The sequence below is a fragment of the Helobdella robusta genome (genome assembly GCF_000326865.2).
Source record: "Helobdella robusta unplaced genomic scaffold HELROscaffold_5, whole genome shotgun sequence".
NCBI classification, from domain to species: Eukaryota; Metazoa; Annelida; class Clitellata; order Rhynchobdellida; family Glossiphoniidae; genus Helobdella; species Helobdella robusta.
Genome location: NW_008705254.1, coordinates 1935236 through 1958187, shown reverse-complemented (window position 1 = coordinate 1958187; position 22952 = coordinate 1935236). Strand labels below are relative to the sequence as shown.

Below are 22952 nucleotides of genomic sequence, written 5' to 3'. Positions count from 1 at the left end.
TAAACTATTTTTTTGTATTTTTCAAGTTTATTAAAAAAATGATGTTAATCGTAAAGTGGTTGTAGAGGAGTCAACTGGAATGATTTTTGCCAAATATTCATCGGTAAACTAATGTTACACAAGTAACTTTTTTAACATTTCATTTTAATGGTTGCTTGAAATAACGAGAAACAAAATTTATACAAAAATTATCACAAAAAATATTCTCGCGGAAGGCCTTTGTAATCGTAGCTTTTTCGTAATCGGTTCCTTACTTGTCTGTCCTTGCCTGATAAAATTATGTTCTAAGAATAAACTGATTTGAGTAGCAATAACAAAAATGTGAAATGTATCATTAGAATGTATGAGGTGTTGCACAAATTAGTTGTGAACATTCAAAATAAAATATAGGCATAGTTTACAACGTTCTTCTAAACCAATTTAAAGAAGAAACTGTGATTACATTGTTTTTTCAAATTTCATTGAAACAATATAAAAATGTTGCTATTGAACTAACTCTAATGCAACTGAAGCATTTCAAATCACTGGCTGACAAAATGTGAAATCCAATTTATGATTCAAAAATGAATATATTGAGTTTTTCAATCTACAATAGCATCATAACTGTTGTAAGATTAGCAATAAAAGAATTATATACGCCGAAAACCAGACAAACAAACAAGCACACGCTCCTTCAAGCATATGCACGCACACACACACACGCACACACGCACAACCACGCACACGCACATAACTTTGATACGTTCTTTTCGCTTGATACGAGGCTGGCAGACGGAAATATTAATATTTGTAGTTTTATGTTGTATGAATGTGCAATCGTTAGATCGTAATTGAGCCATTGTCATGGAAATAAATAGGCATTGAAATGTGGATGGATGAAATAAATAATCGGAGAGTATTTATATTTTTACGCTTCATGGGTGCCGATATAAGGCAACTACTAATTTCCATATTTTCATTTGTCGTATATTACTATATAATATTATTATTTATATAATAACAATAATAATTATTATATTTATTTTCAATAAAGTTTATACAGCGCTCTGCCATACAACTCACATCAAAAGCACTGCTCAAATAAAGTGGGTTATTTCAAAAAGAAAGATTAAATTTTAGTTTCCTATAGATTGTTAAATCTATCTTGATGCCTCTTTCTAGTATCACTTGGTTTGACTATATATCTTAAACATAATGCTTCTAAGCTTGATTTAATTTGTTTTTAATAAATCTAAACACTTTATTACTATTCCTTCTACCATCTTACCTGATTCTAAAACTCTTGATGTTTCTAATAAGTTTCGTAGTCTAGGCTTTATCTTTGATTCTAGCATGTCTCTTTCTTCTCAGGTTAATAGTGTTGCTTGGCCCATCTAAGAAGAATAAAAAAACTTTTGCCTATTTGTGACAATCCTACTTTTCTCCTTGTTACTTTTTGAGTTTTATCTAGGATTGATTATTGTAACTTGCTCTACTACCAACTAGTTTCATATTAAACTTTGCAGAGAGACACCTTAAGCTAAAATTAATTAAGCAGTTGAAAACCATAGTGGCAATACATTACATACATTTTGTTAAATACAATACAAAATTAAATACAAATACACAAACCATAGTGGCAATACATTAAATACATTTTTTGAATTACTGGCAGCCAGTGAATGTAAATAGGGCATAACTGACAGGATGGAACTTGAACTCAACGCACGATTTTGCATTGACTGCAAACTGCACGTCAATATATTAGAGACTCCGTAATAGATATGTAAATACCGTTGCAGTAATCACGGATCAAGTGATCTATCTACTGGCGTATCTGAGTTCCTATTCGAACCGGGAAACAACATTCCTCATTGACCGTCTTAACGTGGGGAGTCACCATGAACATGTTACTCTCAGAGTCGACTTGCAGAACGCAACGACTCGCGTAGAGCACACAACTCTGCTAAATCTCTCGTCAATGCAAACATTCCTGAAAATATTTATGGCCAGGTTATTTGCTTGCCTACTTGTGTAATTATCGTCGTGCTGCTTTTATTGAGGAATTTTCTTTTGTAGCAAAACGACGTGTGCCGTTGCAAGATGTGGTTGCATTAATTCATGGATAATAACCCATTTTCTACGTAAAATTTAATTAATTTTAGTTTAAAAACTCCAAAAAAGTTTTAAATTATATTAGTGCCCCCACCCCACACACACGCGCAAATAAGCACTTGACAAAGACAAATGAACGTGTTTATTTGTACTCATACGCATATCGATCAAGCAGCCATTATCTAACAAACCGAGCAATTTGAATAACAACATCACTGTAAAACAATCAGGTAGTCCAAGAATACGAACGTGCAGTTATATTCCGGTTAGGCAGACTGTTTTCCGGTGGAGCCAAAGGTCCCGGTAAATAATTTTTTTGTTCGATTGTTCCTTTTTTTAAATTTTGACTAAAACTTTGTGCATTGAAATATTTGTATCATTTAATCGGTCATTAAATTAAAATAAAATGTGTATTGAACTCTCGTAATTTAACCAGGCATTTTCTTCGTGCTTCCATGCATAGAGAGCTACACGAAGGTCGATCTGAGGACAGTCTCGTTCGACGTTCCTCCGCAAGAGGTACCTTCCAGCTTGTTCAAATCGGTCAACATTTCATTCCGTTATGCTCTGTTGTATTTTGTACAATGTATTCAATCAAATCAACTTTTAAGCAAATAAATTTTGACGCATCGTTTCCATTTTTTAATTTATTAAAGATTATATTGGGACGCAAATACAGGATATTCATAAGTTTGAAAATAAATTTAACCAATTTTAGAACCTGAAATATATATAATTTACCAAATATTTTATAAAATTTTAATTAAAACGAACTCATTGCTCCCAAAAACAGTCTTATGTATTCAATGAATTTGCCTTGGTAAAATTATTTTTCCTCTACAAAGTTTATTCATTTGGTTAAAAATAAAATAATTTCAAAAATTAAATCCCAAGGTTTTAACGAAAGACAGCGTGACTGTGTCTGTGGACGCTGTGGTTTACTACAGAGTCAGCAATGCAACCGTCAGTGTGGCCAACGTTGAAAATGCACATCACTCCACCAGACTTCTGGCTCAAACAACATTAAGAAATGTCTTGGGAACCAGAAATCTTTCAGAAATATTGTCCGAAAGGGAGAGTATATCAACTTCAATGCAAGTAAGTTTAATTGTGCCTTGGGAAATGAATAATGCCTGTTATCAGAGAATTTAAATTATGTATATGCTTGTTTATCCTGTGAAATTATTTTAAGACATTTTATTTTTGTTTCAAATGTTTACGTAAATGTACATGCTCTCGGTTTCTCTACTTCAAAAGCTACATAATTTAGGAAATTAAAAAAAAGAGAGAGCTCTGTCGTATTTAACATTTTTAATTCAAAAAAAGTGTCAACACAATCACAAAATTGTTGTAAAAAAATTCATAAGTATTTATACTAGAACATCAATTGAGTTCTTGTTTCCATGAGCAAAAGCGTATTTTTAGAGCTATTTTGTATCAGTACAATGTATCGTTTAACGACAAATTTTTTTTCGACATTTCACTCATTTAAATTTTTTTAATGCATGGATTCATGGCTATAAAATGAGAAACTACATAAAATTAAAAAAATTAAAAAAATTTTTTTTTAAATTTATGCTTATAACAGAATAACATTTCCAAAATAGACTTTGTCAGTATATTATACATCCCGTCAACAATTTTTAGAATTCAATTAGACAGGTCAGTTGTTCTTACTGAACTGGGCAGTTGTTGAAACCCGTAGAGTCCATGATGTTGAAAAATGGGTAAATTCGGAAAATATTTACCACGGTGATCGACTTTTTTTTCCCCCCGGTCATCAAATATTTTTCAAAATCTTGGCCCCCCCCCGTCAAATTGGTCTAAATCCGTCCCTGGTTCCGAGTTCTATTGATATATCCCTATCTTACACTGAAATTTTCTTAATTGGGAACAGCACACAAATTAAATTGTGCAAAATAAAATATACGTCGTTTTTATTCTTTTTTAACTTTTAAAATTTTAAATATATTACCAGCCTATGGCAAAATGTTGATGTTTCAATAGCAGGTAATTTGAATACATAATTCTCTGTCCCAATAGAGAATATTTTGCTTAAAAAATACGGAAATACGATGCAAAATTTATTGAAAAATATAGATTGAGTAACATAAATGTTTGTCCACGTTATTTGATGAAACTGCAGAAAAGCTATAAAACATAACTTGAGACAATCTAGATAGATGAGGCTCTTGACATTTAATGCGAGCAATGAAACAGAATCAAAAATAACCAGCAAACTTTTTCTAAAATCAAAAAATTTATGAAATTATGCTATAATGGAATTATAACAATATACAAAGTTGCTGGACATGATGCAAGCCTGAAAAACCTTATAAGGTTACAAAATCTGGCAAATGATTTTTTATAATGAGTTTTTTTTCAATAGTAAAAATTGTTTTGAAACAATTTAGAAATGTTGGTGGATTCATATATAATAATTGATATATTAATATATATGGTTGGATCTCTATAATTGAACATATAAACTAAAAGTTTGTATGAAAAAATAATATTAATAAGACCGAGACACAAGTTGATTCAGAATTGTACATTCTACATGGTCCTGTGTCGTATTATTCATCAATTTTTGAACATTATCTATTGAAAATTGAAAAATGTAGCAGTAAAATATCGAGCAAATGTTAAAAACGATATCATCAAATCTCATTTAAATAAATACGAACATTGATCCTATATGTTAGTGAAATCATTAACGACTGAATTGAGGAAAGAAGAATTTTTAATTTATCGTGATTGCTGAAACAAAACTGAAAATTAAATATATTTCAGATGATGTTGGATGTCGCAACGGAGCACTGGGGAATTATGGTAGAAAGAGTTGAAATGTGAGTTATTTGTAGTTCGTTATTTGTTGTCATTTGTTAATTTTTGTAACGTTTCACCTATTGTAATTTGACTAATAAACAAACCTGCACACACAGGTAGACACAAATACGCACACGCACATACACACACAAACACACTGCAGATTTCTCCGATATTCTATTCACTATCTTTTAATATCTTTCGACTATCTTATTACTTGAAAACTAAAGCTCAGGTATATTTTCTGTCGAGGGTAACGAATCAATTTTTGAGATCAAGATAATCAAAACTTATCAACTGGAGAAAATTGAACAAAATTTTTTCTCCTATTTACAGAAGCAATAATTCAAATTATCGCTATTAATGTTTTTTGAATTTAACACTTTAATCTGATTTCACCTCTTGCATAGTAATAACTAGTATTTATATAAGAAACGTATTAGGTTCTTTTTTGATATTGAGTGCCGAAAAAACTTCTTTCAGAAGTTTTTGTCAAGTTGCACTTAGTAACTTATTCATTTTAGTTTGTATTTATGTTTTTTTTTAAATTTAATAACTCCATAATTTTTACGCAGTAACAAATACTACTAGATCAAATATTCATAATCTTATTCAGTTCCTAGTACTATTTCATATTCTCAATTAACTTTCAACTATAAATCAATATCAAGCCCGTTTGTTTATCAATGTTTTTAAACACTTTCAAATTAATTCTTCTTAGCACTAGGAGGTAGCTATTTTTTTATGTACGAGTGGCGCGCTGCGACTGCTAACTTAACGAAGTGTCTCATGGCTTTTTTTATCGATTCTACCGTTTTGACCGCCCAGTCTGTTTTTTATTTCTTGACAATTATGTATTGGTGTATTGCTATTTAGGTTTTAACGCTTGCGAGCGAGCACACGATAAGCTTTGGTTTGGAACTAAACACCAAGAGCGAGAAGGTTTCTAGCGAACACTTTTATTTAAAAACAAGTTACACATTTTTAAAACATTTAAAGCTCTATCATTAGTTCTTACACTCCTGTTCTTGTTTTAAGGGAATGGTACAAAAATTACAAATAAATAAAAAAAAATATCTCGGTAAAAAACTTGCGCATGCTCACTGTATCAAGAGGGTCTCTGCTTAAAAGCATTTCCTGTGAACAATTGATGGTCCAGATTCATCATACTCCTGCTTGCTGATCCACATTTGCTGGAAGGTGGACAGAGATGCGAGAATTGAACCTCCAATCCATACTGAATATTTACGCTCCGGAGGAGCAATGATTTTGATTTTCATCGTCGCTGGGGCCAAAGAAGTGATCTCCTTCTGCATTCTGTCGGCAATGCCCGGGAACATTGTGGATCCTCCAGACAGCACAGTGTTGGCGTACAAGTCTTTACGGATATCGACATCACATTTCATGATACTGTTGTATGTTGTTTCATGAATGCCACAGGATTCCATTCCCAAGAAACTTGGCTGGAAGAGTGCTTCTGGGCAACGGAAACGCTCGTTACCAATGGTAATAACTTGACCATCGGGCAGCTCGTAGCTTTTTTCAAGCGAAGAGGATGCGGCAGCAGTGGCCATCTCCTGTTCAAAATCAAGAGCGACGTAGCAAAGTTTTTCTTTGATATCACGAACAATTTCTCTTTCGGCTGTAGTGGTGAAACTGTAACCACGTTCTGTGAGGATCTTCATGAGATAATCAGTAAGATCTCTGCCTGCCAGATCTAAACGGAGAATGGCATGAGGAAGGGCATAACCCTCATAGATTGGTACTGTGTGAGTGACACCATCTCCAGAGTCAAGCACAATACCAGTGGTTCTTCCAGAAGCGTACAGAGAAAGAACGGCTTGAATTGCGACGTACATGGCAGGCGAGTTGAATGTCTCAAACATGATCTGAAAGATACATTTTTATTGGTGAGATTAAGTGCCTCATAATCAAATTTTGCCAAATTTTTAGTAAAAAGGTAAGTAAAAATATTATTTATTTATTATATATAATATAAATGCTACAATATAGACAAGCGTTCTCATAATAAAATTGATTTGTAACCTGTGTCATTTTTTCTCTGTTGGCTTTGGGGTTTAGAGGTGCTTCTGTAAGGAGAACTGGATGTTCTTCAGGAGCAACACGTAGTTCGTTGTAGAAGGTGTGATGCCAAATCTTTTCCATATCATCCCAGTTGGTAACGATTCCATGTTCGATGGGGTATTTGAGCGTTAAGATTCCTCTCTTGCTCTGAGCTTCATCACCAACATAGCTATCTTTCTGACCCATTCCAACCATCACGCCCTGATGTCTGGGACGACCAACAATTGATGGGAAGACGGCTCTGGGAGCATCGTCTCCAGCAAAACCGGCTTTGCACATACCGGATCCGTTGTCGATAACAAGAGCAGCAACATCATCTTCAGCCATTTTGTGTTAGAGCTTGGGGTTACTTAGAAATAATAATAACAAATTTTAGCAGTTGCTAGAGTTACGTTAGAGTAGTGTTCGTGCTGAAATGACACTGACGAGCCACTTTATATACTCTGGGCGCTTGAACAACGAAATGATTCAATTCAATTCCATATAAGGTAGTCTTCATTTCTATTGGTTGAAACATCCGCAGCTACACTATGCATGAAATGACTCTATGCATGAAATGTATGTGATACATTCAGTCTGTTCATCGGTATATATTCGTCATTACTGTTCGGCTTAGGAAGTGATAAGTGATACAATCATAAGTGCTTGTTTGAACGTATGAGTGTTAGGCTGTAATACTGTTTGAATATAGCTTAGTAATAGCGTTACTTTAGATTAAAATTATAATAAATTCTTCGTAAATGGTTCGATTGCTACTAGCTTTAAGCACCTGCATTAAATTCACGCCTGGTTTTCACCTGAATGCTTTACAAATTACGTTTTTCCTGTTCTCAAAATATTAGCTTTTAATTAATTCGACCATTTTGTGTAGTTGTATTTGTGTGTTATGCGATTTCAATAATTTTGTTTGTGACAGCACTGAAAATTTTAGATATTTCGAAGTATTTCGGACATATAGATGATTAAAATTTTAATTTGTTTCAATTTAATTACGTTTATGTTGAAACTCAAACCCTTTGAAGATGAATTTTGCAAAAAATCATAATTCTATGGTCAGCCAATTGCCAAGCAAATTTTAAAAATTAAGCACTAAAGCTTTAGAGCCCCAAGCAGAGAAGATTTCTCCAAACCGCGACCGCCCGCATCTGCAGAGTTAACGTCTGCAACCGCCAGCATCCGCACTGCTGATTGTCCACATCACACCCGCGAAAAGGCAACCTAAATCGGCCGTCTTAATCTCATGTTTAAAAATAGATGATAGCAATACCAGAGAGCAATTTATTCACAATATAATTATAACCGAAAGAATTTAATAAATTTCCAATTTAATAATTGAAATAACATCAGCCAGAATAACGAGCACAAAATGAACGACGATGAGGAACTCAAACAAGCTATTTATTTATTTAATATTTACGAAGATATTATGTTATATGTTGGTCGTACCAAAATATATATACGTGTGTACAGTACAAAATATGTATGTTTATCTATGTATACGTATGTGTTTATCGTATGTGTATATATGGTGATGATAACACCTATCTTAAGTATCAAAAATAGATACACTTCAAACATACTTCACCATGGGTCTCGTGGCCGAGTGGCTAGCGTGTCCGTCTACCACTCCCACGACCCAAGTTCGAATGCTGCAGTTTCTAAAGATTTATCCGGGTAGCCGACCCCCGACCAACCCAGCCGTCCATCTTTCCGAGGTCGGTAAATGGGGAGACGACGTAAGTTGTCGCATGTTGGCCGGCGAGATGGTTCAAATGCTCGTTGAGTCAAACATCTCAATGGTTATCATATACTCAGCGTATATGATGGGGTGCTTGCGCGTGCACATAAAAACACATGTGTACGTCGTGTGAAAAGGATAAACAGCCTTTGTGGCGAAGATGGCAGCTTCAAATTAATGGTTGAAGATATGAAGAACATAATGAAAGATATATAGATAATATACCTATCTGTAACATTGTAAGTGGTTCTGGGTATATCAGAGCTGCAACAATAAAGACTAAAAAACATACGTTTTGTAAAAAACATACATTTTGTATAACACACATATGTACACACATTTACATATACATATATGTATGTATGTGCGTATGGACCGGGTTAAAATAAGGGTTTAGTTTTAAAAAATCTAAATCGGCGATACACCAACGGCTTCGTACATTTTCAGAAACGCGCGCACTTCCAGCTTATTCATTAAATTGCTCTACAGGAAATCACCTGATTCTTGAATGCTAATATGGCACACTTGTGAGGTAGTACTAGAGTTTTTGGCCAATTTGCCATTGAGACCGTGTAACAGATTATTCAGAGCATTAAGTTCGATGTGTGATACCGTGTCGAAATTAATCGAAATTTAAAACGGTGATAAAAATTCATGCATCGCTTCTCATATAATTTATAAAATTAATTTTTTGTATATTTAAAAAATCGCGTGAAACAGCTGAATAAAATATAAAATTGATTTTCATGACACACCATCAGCATTTATTAGCAAGTAGTAGTTAATCGCCTCAAAACTTAGCATAATGACGTGTCAGGCACAACACTTGTCTCTCTTCTCATTGGCTCATTCGAATTGTGCCTGCTGTATTGTGAGCTCGCTGTTCATTCATTCATTGAACATTACCATATATGGTATTTCTCATGACTCTCCTTATTTGGTAATGCGTGAGAAAGTCGTTGTAGCTAGGCACACACGTAAAAAGTTGTGTAGATGTGTGCGAGTGATTTTTTTATTTAATTTTATTCAAAATGGCGTACAAATAAAGTGACACATGTGAAAGATCTTCGTCGGAAAGCTAGCATCTCTTAATGAAACTTGATGAAATTATTGATCAGAAAATAATATTTTGGCTTCTGTATTTATGTATTTATACATAATTTAAATAATGAAAAAGTGAAGTCGCCAAAGAAGCAACTTGTCAATCAAAGTGTTGACGCAAACGCGATTTGAATTTGCACAATTTTATGTTCGAATGCACTTGACATTTATCCTGGATTCGCGCTTAACATGTATATATGTAAATATATATATATATATATATATTATATATATATATATATATATTATATATATATAACGATCGTAAGTCAGTAAAGCTACTGGGGCACGTAATTCAATATAGAATGATCATTTTCTGTATACAACATATATACAATAAATATGCGTTACACATATTTGGCTTGTGTGTACGTGTATCAATATTTGTGTGTGTGTGTGTGTGTGTGTGTGTGTGCATCATAATTAAGATACAATTGACTTAACTCAATATTTTTTCTGTTTTACAGTACAAGAATGAACAATAATACATATTAAACTTTTTTACTAAGTAGTTTAACTTAATAAAATTTTATTTAAAAAACAATTTTTAGGATGTAGATATTTATTAGAAAATGAAGCTCGCTCATTAGATATTAACAAAATACATTTGTTTAAACCGACTACAATTGAGCAGAACAAGAGTTTTTTCAAAAGTAACAAATGTACCATTTAAAAGCATTTCCTGTGAACAATTGATGGTCCAGATTCATCATACTCCTGCTTGCTGATCCACATTTGCTGGAAGGTGGACAGAGATGCAACAATTGAACCTCCAATCCACACTGAATATTTACGCTCTGGGGGAGCAATAGTTTTGATTTTCATCGTCGCTGGGGCCAAAGAAGTGATCTCCTTCTGCATTCTATCGGCAATGCCCGGGAACATTGTGGATCCTCCGGACAGCACAGTGTTGGCGTACAAGTCTTTACGGATATCGACATCACATTTCATGATACTGTTGTATGTTGTTTCATGAATGCCACATGCTTCTAAACCTATAACATTTGGCTGGAAGAGTGCTTCTGGACATCGAAAACGTTCGTTCCCAATTGTGATAACTTGACCATCGGGCATTTCATAACTTTTTTCAATAGAAGACGAAGAAACAGAAGTGGCCATCTCCTGTTCAAAATCAAGAGCGACGTAGCAAAGTTTTTCTTTGATATCACGAACAATTTCCCTTTCGGCTGTAGTGGTGAGTGAGTAACCACGTTCTGTGAGGATCTTCATGAGGTGATCGGTCAGGTCTCTGCCCGCCAAATCTAAACGGAGAATGGCATGAGGAAGAGCATATCCCTCATAGATTGGTACTGTGTGAGTGACACCATCTCCAGAGTCGAGCACAATACCAGTGGTTCTTCCAGAAGCATATAAAGAAAGTATGGCTTGAATTGAAACGTACATTGCAGGAGAATTGAAAGTTTCAAACATGATCTGTTAAAACGTTTTTAATATGACAATCTTCTTAAAATCGTGAAATTTAAAAAAGAGTTATGCTAATAAACTATTTTAACCTGAGTCATTTTTTCTCTGTTTGCTTTTGGGTTCAATGGAGCTTCTGTAAGCAGTATTGGATGCTCTTCAGGAGCAACACGTAGTTCGTTGTAAAAGGTGTGATGCCAAATCTTTTCCATATCATCCCAGTTGGTAACGATTCCATGCTCGATGGGATATTTGAGCGTTAAGATTCCTCTCTTACTCTGAGCTTCATCACCAACATAGCTATCTTTCTGACCCATTCCAACCATCACGCCCTGATGTCTGGGACGACCAACAATTGATGGAAAGACGGCTCTGGGAGCATCGTCTCCAGCAAAACCGGCTTTGCACATACCGGATCCGTTGTCGATAACAAGAGCAGCAACATCATCTTCAGCCATTTTAATTTGTAATAAACTTGTTGGTTTCTGATTGTTTCTACGTTTGTTCGCTGCTAATATACCCAAATATTATCTCTTGTTAAGCATCACTTGACTTCATATATGATAAAATTAAATCATGAATTAATCCTTAACTGATATGATATTAAAAATATTTATAAGCTGTTTCACGCGTTGTGAAATCTTTCCTTTTATAGTCTTAAATTTTCAACTCTAGTTACTCCACTAAAATATTACTCTTATCGACAAATACTTGATTGTAATAATCACATTTATTTTACCTAATGTGTGCACCCATTTACACACACTCACTCACTCTTTCAAACACACACATACACAGACATATATCTATTATGATATTAGTTACTTTTATACGTTAGCAAATATCTTAATAGCTAGCCAATTACATATTTTGTTCTCTCTGTTGTTTTTTTTATAAACTGTTCAAACTATCTTATTGCCCAACCCTTTCTGATCAAATATGTCATCTAAATAATTGATTAATTGTCTTGCGAAATAATCCAGACTTTTATTTTCATAGGTATCGCACAAACTGTTTCGTAAATTTCCGTTTTTTCTGTTTCAGTTCGTTTGCCAAGAGAATGGAAAAATTTGCCTTCTCTTAGTTCATTCAAGAAATTTGTTTATAAGTTAATTTTTGAACGAACATTTTCCATTTTTTACTATTTAACTATTGCTTTTTCTTTTTTTTTAGTTTTTTATTATTCGTTCTGTTCAATTTGCGTTTTGTCACGTTAAATGCATCAAGTTTTCCTTTTGTTTATGCTTTCGCATAGGGTGGCCCAACAAGTGAAAACTTCTGGTCTCTCTGATAACGCATTTTACTGAATATTTTGAATTTGAATTAAATGTTAATTTTCACCATGGGCTGTACATTTGAATACAAAAAATTGAAACAGAAAAGATGTGAGGTTGCCTGTTCAGTTACAGAGAGCCATGGCAGCAGAAGCCGAAGCAACGAGGGAGGCTCGCGCTAAGGTTCTATCATTTTTTTTATAACTCATTCGCAGTTGTGATTGAACTCTCTACCTCCTTTTCAAACAACTTTTCCGTCACTGACGAAGTTCAGAGTAGATCAAGACCCATCTCTCCATGTTCATTGAGGAGCACTGATGAACATCGCGAAATGGCATTTTAAAATAAATGTTTATTAATTGATTGATTGGTTGATTTATTTATTTATTTTATTAAAGGTGATTGCTGCTGAAGGCGAACAAAAAGCTGCCAGAGCCTTGAAAGAAGCTTCCGACGTTATTAACGAGTCATCGTCCGCCCTGCAGTTACGCTACTTGCAAACACTCAACACCATCTCAGCCGAAAAAAACTCGACCATCATATTCCCCCTGCCCATCGAATTTTTGTCACATTTCATGAAGGAGTAGGATTGACTCAATTTTGTAAAAGAAATTTGTTACCGAATTTGTCATGTAGCTTTATATTCACCTACGTTGTTTATCGTTATCAAAAATACAAAACATTTAAAACGTTAGCATCTTGGTAATGATCTAATTCTTTCAACGATAAGATGACTTGCATTGTATCGCAATTTTTAATCAAACAACATAGAATAATTTTTTAAATTTGCACATTTGTGTTCAACTCTCATTCTAAATTATTTCCTGAATATTTATCAGATGTTTTCATTAAACCCAAACTACCCGATTTACGATCGTCTAGTCCTCTTTTTTTCTTAATTCATGTTAAACATTCTTAAGCTTACAAAACTACTTCTCATCACTTTAACAAAGTGTAGAACGTTCTCGAAAACCATTCGTTAGTAAAATTTATTGAGGAGGGCTGTTGAACATCGCTGGAATGAAGCTTTATAGATAAATTGATTTGATTGATTGATTGATTGATTGTTTGAAACAATTTTAATCTCCTTAATTACTGTAAAAATCTCATTTATTCAAAATTATAATTTTTTCCATTATTTGAAAAAAAGCTTTATCTTCAACAAAACTTATTATTAAAAAAATATTTATTAAAGCATTTCATTTATATACAAATATCAATAAAAAGTCATAAAAAAAAACAAACAAATAGTTAAAAAAAAATTTGCTGAAACATTTTCTTTAATAAAATTATAACTCAGAAACTCGTGAAATCGTTGTCCTCAGGCTTTAGAAAGAAATTCGTTGACATGTCGCGCAAGTTTTGAAAATCAAGTAAAAATTTATCACACAAAATAATATAAATTGTTAGTGATGTAAGTTCTGGAAAGGATTTGGTCAACTTTTGAATAAAAACGGGCGGGCATAGCCAGGAGGAGAGCTTAGACAGAACTTCCCGTCCGCAACATGGCGCCAAAAACAGAAATGCACACGTGTACGTTGATAAGCATCATTTTCAACAGTTATTAATCAATTTGCAACATGAATAACAACGTGATTTGTAAATAATCTTGTGTATACTTCAAGTTAAAATAGCACACCATTTTCACATTTAATTTTAAACGAGATTAAGCTACTAAATAATACAAGAGAGATATGAGTTAAGTTAAACGAAATGACTTTTTTGAGAGAATGACGCCAAATGACTGCGGAATATTTTATTTGTTTTAGAGTAGCTTTCAAAAAATAATACAAATTTAAGTGAAACAGATTTTATGAAGATTTACAAGTCTGGTGAGATGATGAAACAATGTCCATGTTTAAAATTAATTGACTGCGTTAGCTCTCCTGCAAGCTATGTTCATGATTTAAAAAAAACATTCAACATTTGTTATATATATCATATGTACGTGTATATATATATATATATATATATATATAATATGTATGTATATAACATATTGAACATATCACAAATCAAAATGTTCTAAGACTGTACAATAATATAATTTATAAATTAGTTGGTCATTTAATTAACAAGTATTTCCAAATGTTCGAAAAATCATTTTATAATAATTATAAAAACTGGCATTTTAAGTTTCATACCGCTTAACTTTATTTCATTTTCCATCACCAATCCATTTTCACGCTTGAAGTGTCTAATCTTGGGCTGTGTTCAGAGTAGAACTGAGAATACCATCTCCTGTGACGGCCTATCAGGGAATCTTCCTTGGATTTCAAGAAGAGGGGCTTCGAAATGTACTGCTTGTTGTTCCAAATCATGATGTCCCTTTCAACCTGACGTGTTATACGAACTATTTTGAATATACGAATGTATAGAAATATATTGTAAAAATAGAAAAAAAAACTATCTAACTATTTGAATTTTTATTTTGACGCATCTTTTTATTTTTGCCTCATACTTATGCAAACCTTTTGTTAGATCTTAGCAAAAATTTACCTTACGCATTATTCTGTATTACACTGACTCCACCTTCATTCAAGTTACATTTTGATGAAACCGATATTTAGCAAAATCCATCTTGTTTTCAAGTTTAACTACTTTAAGAGTTTTGCAAATTTATGTTAAAATTTAAAAATAAAAATAGTTAAAATAACCATTAGAGCTTCAGCAAAGAGGAAAAATTTCGCCACTATAGTTGGAAAGAAGTTGTTGACGTAAATGTGATGAACAACACGTTGAACGAGCGGCTCAATTGGAGTCAGCGTCTGAATGTAAGCACCTTTGCCAAACATGGGACTATCGAACATTAGATGGACCAAGCCAGGTCCTATCTGCGAATTAGTAGAAAATATACAAAAATTGATCTCGAAAAAAAGAAAAGGAATAAGAACTTACCTGCTGCGCTTGAACTTTCAAATCCAGGACAGGAAAATGTTTTCCGAAGAGGATCAATTTATGATGCAAATCTAAGATGCCGACGTGTTTCAGCTCTGGATCAGGATTTTGATTCCAGCACCCAGCCCAATCGTGACGCGTGAAACTCCACCATTTATTTTGCGTCCGAGCCAAATCAATACCTGCTGTCATTATAGGTCCGTGGACTTGTCCTAAATGTGCCACATCTGCACCGTTCTCCGGAATTTCCTTGAAAAATGAATCAAATTGAAATAAAATCGGTAGATTAAATTTACTGATGCAAATTATTTTTTCTAAAATGTAGCTCACCTCAATATGAGCGTTGATTATGTGCTCGCTTCTTCCACCGTACCTCCAACTCTTGTTCTCCAATTCTTCGATGATTGGAGGCTCCCAGAGAGGATCGCAACCTTCAGCGTGGTGCCACATCATTATGAAACCATTCCTTTCCAGTATGCAGTAGGATTCCACTTTTGCCTGCTCTGTTACTGCAAATTTGTTTTATAGCCATCAGTTCATGTAACATTTTCAGTATTTAGAACAAATTTGGCAATCATCAAACAGTTTTCATAATTTGTTTTGCGCTTAAATATTTTTTTTTGTTAACTTTAACATCATTTCAACTCCCACAATTGTGCTATGATGTGCCTTGTTGACATTCACATTTATTTAATTATTTATTTTAGCAAATATTTTTTATTTTTATTTTACTGGTAAATTTTGTTATAAATTTTGTTTATATAACTCAAAACCGCTACCACCGGTCGGAAAAATCCCAGTCCAGGCAGCCCGACGCACCAGCCCAGTTCATCCATTTCACAGCGTTAATATTGAGTAATATATAACACGCTTAAATATATATCACATAATCTTTATTATATCATATAAAAAATTTCTAAAGATTTTTTTTGGCACGTCAGCAATATCTAGAATAGTGAATGTGCCAAATCGATGAGCAGTGTATAATAAATATGAGTCTATTGCTCCAAATGTCAAATCAACATCACCCAACATTTTCAAGGTTAGGTGATGTTTATTTGGTGTTTTGTGTTGTTTTGTGAAAACAGTAAGTCAAACGACTTCACATAACAACATCAAAAGTGTTATTCAGTATAAGCATTCAAAAAAATAATCTTATCCTAATAACTACAAATTTATAGTTCATCGTTTTTTAAATTAAATTCATTGGTTGCAGTAACAAAATGCAATGCTGATTTAATTTATTTGAAATAAAAACAGGCATACATGTGCGTGTCTCACGTACAAGTCGCAACATTAAAAATGAACAGCTGAGCTGTAAACGGACAAAACTATAAATCTGACTCATCTACAATCAACAAAGCAACGAACACATAATATTTAACATTTAAGTTCAACACACGTTTTATCAGCTTTACCAAAACCGCCCAACCAGAAACGTTCAAAAATGGTTATGTAGACAAACACGCTGTATATTCAAAAAAATAATCTGTTAAAAAAATTTACATACTTAAAAAACAAAAAAAATTGGTTATCTTACTGTGCTTATCTTCACAGTACGGTACGTGCACACACTTGCCATCGTCCCCTCGAAACTGCCAGCCATGAAAAGGACATTCCAAGCAGTTCTTCTTGACCACACCACCGACGGCCAGGTTGGCTCCCATGTGGGGACAGTAGGCATGAAGAGCATGAGCTCTCCCATCTTCAGCTCGGAAAACTGCTATGTTCTTACCTGTTGTGCGTTCAAGATAAAGAGAATTTCAAACATTCATACTGAATGATAGTTAAATTAAATGCTAAAATGCAACCACAAAAAATAAAACAACAAACAATTGAAGGAATGTAATCGCGTAGCTCACATCTATGGAAGTTTAACTGACGTTTGATTTAGGCAAACAAGCACCAATTTTTAACTGATGAATTAAAACATGGTAAAAATAATTTTACAGTCTAATAGTTCGATTCAATCATTTTATAGAATTGATGTTTTTTCAAATAAATTTTTCATCACAGTTCTGAGATTTGTTACATTTTGATGGAAACTAATCGGGCCGCTCTATGACTATTTCGAGAAATCATTAATCTATTTGTTCATAGTTTAATTATGTTGCTAGCACAATCTGAAATTTTGGTGGGTGCAAGAAAAAGTTTCATGGAGAAAATTGGCCAATAATTTGACAACAGAATGTTTCTGTTTAAATATTTATAGGTTTAATTATATTCTAATAAGCTGCTTCAAAATGTAAATCTCAGTTAAAACACACAACAACGGAGACGCATGAATTAAAATACAATTATAAATTTCACTCACAAACACGCACGCACAAGCACACACATAAATACAGCACAAACACCACACATATATACATACGTAATATATTTATATTACTATGTTTAAAATATCTATTTATATATTATATAATTTTAAAATTATAAAAATAAATTATTAAATATATACACATCTTTGATACAAAATTTAATTTGAAATTTTTCATTTATTTGTCATTCCAGATCAACTTATGAAAAATTGTTCAGACTGTTACATTAGAAATTTTTGTTTCAAATTTTAAATTTTGAAAATTTTAAAAGTGTTGTGAGTCACATTTTAAAAATAAATTTTCGAAATGTGTATATATTAGTATTAGATATACAATGAAAGAATATTCCACGAAGGACGTGAGCCAGAGAGACGTTCGTTTCATTTCACTGCAGATTCGCCGCGGACCACTAAATGAAGACATTTAAAAATCCTTTTGCACTGCCAGCCAATTTAATTCTCCCCTTTTTCTTTCTATATCGCATTACCATTTTGTGCTCGGTCGGGTAAGCACGACTGAACTGAATTAACTTAATGATGATTATGACCTAGCAAATTATTTCATGTATTTATGATGCGTCTGGGTTTCAAAGGAATTTACATTGGCTTGTTAGTATTTTGTGGTTGTTGGTTTACACTTGAAACTTATATGCAAGAGTTGCTTGAAATTGGTGTTTGTTTTTGCGTGAGCCAAAATCAATAAAATATTTTCTACAGCATTTTTTCCGAGCGTTAAACACCACTTGCAGCGTTCATCTAGCACACATCTAAGATATGTACGTACATTTAGGCGAAATAACGCATCATATACTCATGCGTAGGTTAGACGGAAAGACGTTGCTTGCGATCATTTTCAAAATACTTTAGCGTCTATTAAAAATTTTCTTTTGAAATCTTGCGTAAAACCAGTTAGAAATAATGATGATGATGATGCTGATGATGAATTGTTATAAACATTTTTAAAAAAATAGAATAATTAACTATATTTGTAAAAAAACAACATGTTGTTCCCGAATTTTCATGTTGTTAAATTTGCCTTATTCTTGTCTATTAAATTGTATTTCAAATTTTGTTTAAAGTTTTTTTTTTCAATAATGAAATAAATAAAATAAATAATCCATTTAAACATAAAACAATTTGTTTCACTGTTATGTTATAAAAATAAAACATTAATGACTGTTCATTCAACCTACCGAGACACGAGACACTCCTGGCATCTCCGCATTTGAGATCCCTCGACTCCAGGAGGGAGAACCATCCGTTGGGATAGACAGGAGGAACATCGCCAGTCTTCCTTCGCTTCATGACAGCCGCCACCAGAGCAGCCTTCTTCTGACATCCATCCAGGTTCCCGCTTCCAAGTTCTTCAACGTAACCCACATCGCCCAACAGTCTCACTCTGTTAATCGGATCGAAGAAAAAACTTTTCAGGAACCGAATCGCTTTGATCGAAAAATAAATGGCAAGAGTCCATATGCCAGCGTTGAATATCTTTTCCCAGCGAATAGAGACGAGGAAAGCAGTAGGATTAAAAATTACCAACCATTTCGTTGAGCTGAGATTTGAGAAGACATGAGATAACGATGAAAACCCATTTTTTGATATTTCATACATCGGTTCGACGACCAACTCCAGAATGTAGCTGTCCAATGGAGTTGCGCCTAAACAAAGAACGAAGAATAAAATGACGATCAATCCCGTGGTGGACGGCATGCTTGCGAGGATATCTCGATCGTTCGTCAGTGAAACGACAAATCTATCAGTTATTGATTTTTATGGCTTGAAAGCTTTATGATCAAACGAAGGTAGATTGGACCACTGGATTACGATATCTACGTCATGTGTAATCATTCGTCAAGTTGACGTTTGAAAAAATTCTGAGCAGTTATTTGACAAGGAACAAAATATATTCACATCCCTTGAAAAATTATAAATTAAATTAAATTTTGCTTAAAATAAAATAATTTAATTAAATTAACGATTGAAAAAGTATTACTGAAAATTTAACGTAAAAGTTGCAGTTGATGCATCACCTAACCACTGCAAAGACTTTTAAATATCTATCCGAGCAAAACTTGCATTTAAATACATTCATTCAATACACTAGTCGCTTGCTGAGTTTGATACAGTATATACATATAATGCACACATAAACATGCATGCATGCACGTGTATGTGTGCTGTCTGTCACACATATTTGTTGTAATTATTAGCAGTAATTCCCCTATCTATTGTTTTGGTTTTAATTAAAGAACTTCGCAATTTGAAAACGCAATAAAAGCATAGACGTACACTTTGTTATTTATAAATATGAACATATTGATGGATATATATGTGTGTGTATGTGTGTGTTTGTGTGTGTGTGTGTGTGAGTGTGTGTGTGGTTGTGTGTTCCATATACATATATGTTCGTCATTTCTGAAATATTGTATACATACAAATAAATATATAAGTATTGTATATATATATATATATATAATATACATATGTTATATAATATATGTAAATTACTTAATATAAAAATTTTTAAATGAAATATATAAATACATGTTTATATATGAAAGTAGGTATTTGCGAGTTGATGTTGTATTTTCCCAATAATCTAATAAATACAGGTATGTACCTATGTCTTTTTTATTTCTTATATATATATATATATATATATATATATATATAATCAAATTCATATATATATGTTAGAATGGGACCATTTTTTATACAGTATTGTATGAATTCTACCAAGTTGTTGGCAATAACCAATTTAAAGTTTGTTTTATGCATGATAGAAAACAAAAATTTTGGTTTTGAACTAAAGAAACTTGAAAATGATTTACGACCAACCGTTAGAAAAATCGAAAAGTTAAATTGGAAGTTAACTAACGCCGAACATGCTGTAATTTTCATCAATAATTTCATTTCTGACAGTCTTAATCCAATATATATATATATAATTATATATATGTATATACCACACACACACACACACACACATGCACACACAAGTACAGCAGACACGCATACAAACACTTACACGCACATCTCTAAACATATAACATAAAATCTAATTTAATATAAATATGAGATATCGCTTAATCTCTGTAGTATTATTAATAACGAGAATTTAGTCTTGAGGACTAGCAACTATGAATGCATGTTTGGCAAAGCAGGATTAGTAAAAGGAAGAGGAGGAGCTTGTTTGCACGCAGTTTGTTTACCATGGTGACCATGTTACCATGGGCTTGTGAAAATGTACACACAACAAGCCATAAAAATTCATTCATGCTCTTTTGGTATAACCGTGACAACGTCATGAAAACAAATTTTATCTTCTAGCATTGGAAACCCGTTTTTTACTAATTTTTTCAATTAGTTCGGCCGAGTACCCGGCAATTTTTCACTATCCGGCCATATTCGGCTCCTTCCTGATATCACTACTGGATAGTTAGTTGGTCGGATAGTAAAATATACAGTGTCTACATTTATTTTAACATGTATAAAGTAGACAAGTAGACATGCGAAATTTTTCATTTACACCTTTACATAAAAGCTTTTTCGGTAACCTTTGCCCTCATCAGTGTAATAGAGGTTGTGATATTGTTCATCTGGAATTTACAGTATTTATAACAGAGGAACTCTAAGTTCCATTGTTCTTTGTGTGAGTAATTTCTTCGTTGGTAGGATCGTTACAACCCGTTGTTTGATGTTTATTACAGCCTTATTAATAGAAAATAGAAACCCTGAAATAAACATCCAACAACAGGCTGTAACGATGACGGAGCAAAAGAGCAAATGGATTTTCCCATTTGAAATCAGCGTACAAAAAGTTATATAGAAACATTTAATGTCTTATGGGAAAGAAAAATCATGTATGTTAGCAACTTTTTATTTTTACTAAAAAAAAATTACAAATATTAATAACTCGATCATCAGCTTGTAAGCAGTGTTTCAACAAGTTCCAATTAAAATAACCTTTCAAATTCATTTCAAATTTCCAATGTTAAGCATTTTGATGTCAAATAAGAAAATGTAATCTCTGCCTTTCCATAATTAACTCGGTCTGTCTGTTGCAAACGGTAAGACAAAATGAACGTAATCCATCTTTGAACCTTAGGCCTACAATTTCTATAAAACTCATCCACACGTCAGCCTTTGATATGTAACGACGACGATGAAATAAACATACACGGTCTGACATAAGGTGCAACATTCAAACACGCACAACGTTCCTACGTTTCAAACACCTCGTTTTTAAACATTGGAATAGCACGCCGCACGTGAAAGGGTTGTGTCGGTGGCACGCTTGTCTTGGAGAATTGTGTCACCGCCCAGCTGCCTAAATAGCAATAACATAAACCATCTAATATACACATGTTTCTAAGGTCCTGATCAAATCTAAATATATATATATATATATATATATATTATATATATATATATATATATATATATTTAATAAAGTTCTAAAATAAAAATTACACTTGAAGGATTATTTTTATCCTGGTTTGAAATTGCATTAGCCGGATGTAAATTTGATTTGGAATATAATCAGGTGCTGCAAAAGTGGAGGAAATGACGAAGGAAGATAATGCGGGGAGATTATCTGCTGCGGATAAGAAGATTACATTGCATGCCCACGCATATCTCAGCAAATTATTTGCTAATTAATTAATTTTACTTCAAATTTGTTTGAATATTTTAATAGAAATTTACGTGAGACAAAAAAACAAACAAAAAAATTTTTTCCATTTGTTAAATTTTTTATTTTTTGATTATATAATCCTAAATTCGATTAAATTATGTTTACAAAAATAATTTAATTAAAAATAATATAATTTTGTGTTTTAATTAAGTTTTTGGCAACAATTGTTTCATTTATCTATCTATCCTAAGACAATATTACTTATTGATATTTTAACATCTGAAGTTTCAATTACATGAACAGACGTTGAGCCTCTACTACCATTGTATCTTCCACTTACTAGTAGTGAAATTAATATCTAAACTCTTCAGCTTTTTATCTTCCTAGACACTTGGATACTTAGATACCAAGATACTTATTTACTAAGATACTTTGATGCTTAGATACTTACATAGATGTTTGCATTATAATATTATTAGTTTGGTTAATTTTGTTGGTTATATCAAGTCCGAATTTATAACATTACCCATTTTCTTATCAAATAATCCAAAT

The 22952-nt window shown here is 32.9% G+C and overlaps 4 protein-coding genes across 4 annotated transcripts in view; 1 reads left to right on the top strand and 3 right to left on the bottom strand.

Annotated features, from left to right (window-relative positions):
• HELRODRAFT_163269 (hypothetical protein) overlaps nucleotides 1-4940 on the top strand; it is a gene marked incomplete at both ends in the record, with an annotated part of 8158 nt that extends 3218 nt beyond the window's left edge. The window contains 7 exons of the mRNA XM_009027190.1: nucleotides 1900-1992; nucleotides 2325-2397; nucleotides 2531-2613; nucleotides 2989-3192; nucleotides 3683-3756; nucleotides 4073-4104; nucleotides 4888-4940. Of these exons, the coding sequence (XP_009025438.1) occupies nucleotides 1900-1992; nucleotides 2325-2397; nucleotides 2531-2613; nucleotides 2989-3192; nucleotides 3683-3756; nucleotides 4073-4104; nucleotides 4888-4940 (612 nt within the window). The remainder of the gene's footprint in view (nucleotides 1-1899; nucleotides 1993-2324; nucleotides 2398-2530; nucleotides 2614-2988; nucleotides 3193-3682; nucleotides 3757-4072; nucleotides 4105-4887) is intronic.
• A 923-nt stretch (nucleotides 4941-5863) lies between these two features.
• HELRODRAFT_185075 (hypothetical protein) lies at nucleotides 5864-7538 on the bottom strand. The gene is made up of 2 exons (XM_009027189.1): nucleotides 6970-7538; nucleotides 5864-6812 (listed from the first exon to the last, which is right to left on the bottom strand). The coding sequence occupies exons 1-2, from the start codon at nucleotides 7333-7335 to the stop codon at nucleotides 6048-6050; spliced, it is 1131 nt and encodes a 376-aa protein (XP_009025437.1). The 5' UTR covers nucleotides 7336-7538; the 3' UTR covers nucleotides 5864-6047.
• A 2800-nt stretch (nucleotides 7539-10338) lies between these two features.
• Nucleotides 10339-11747, bottom strand: HELRODRAFT_189158 (hypothetical protein). The gene is made up of 2 exons (XM_009027188.1): nucleotides 11362-11747; nucleotides 10339-11281 (listed from the first exon to the last, which is right to left on the bottom strand). The coding sequence occupies exons 1-2, from the start codon at nucleotides 11725-11727 to the stop codon at nucleotides 10517-10519; spliced, it is 1131 nt and encodes a 376-aa protein (XP_009025436.1). The 5' UTR covers nucleotides 11728-11747; the 3' UTR covers nucleotides 10339-10516.
• Nucleotides 11748-14711: 2964 nt separating this feature from the next.
• HELRODRAFT_107375 (hypothetical protein) lies at nucleotides 14712-19816 on the bottom strand (the record flags this gene model as incomplete). The annotated part of the gene is made up of 7 exons (XM_009027187.1): nucleotides 19795-19816; nucleotides 18955-19679; nucleotides 16982-17176; nucleotides 15772-15950; nucleotides 15442-15690; nucleotides 15201-15377; nucleotides 14712-14879 (listed from the first exon to the last, which is right to left on the bottom strand). Exons 2-7 carry the CDS (start codon nucleotides 19472-19474, stop codon nucleotides 14712-14714), a joined length of 1488 nt encoding a protein of 495 aa, XP_009025435.1. The 5' UTR covers nucleotides 19475-19679; nucleotides 19795-19816.
• Between the last annotated feature and the right edge of the window lie 3136 nt (nucleotides 19817-22952).

Bases quoted from the DNA above. Each gene is read 5' to 3' on its own strand.
- HELRODRAFT_185075 (XM_009027189.1), bottom strand. From the start codon at position 7,335: ATGGCTGAAGATGATGTTGCTGCTCTTGTTATCGACAACGGATCCGGT. The intron at 6,813-6,969 runs GTTACAAATCAA...TGTATCTTTCAG, and splicing joins ACAGAGAAAAAATGACACAG to ATCATGTTTGAGACATTCAA.
- HELRODRAFT_189158 (XM_009027188.1), bottom strand. From the start codon at position 11,727: ATGGCTGAAGATGATGTTGCTGCTCTTGTTATCGACAACGGATCCGGT. The intron at 11,282-11,361 runs GTTAAAATAGTT...ACGTTTTAACAG, and splicing joins ACAGAGAAAAAATGACTCAG to ATCATGTTTGAAACTTTCAA.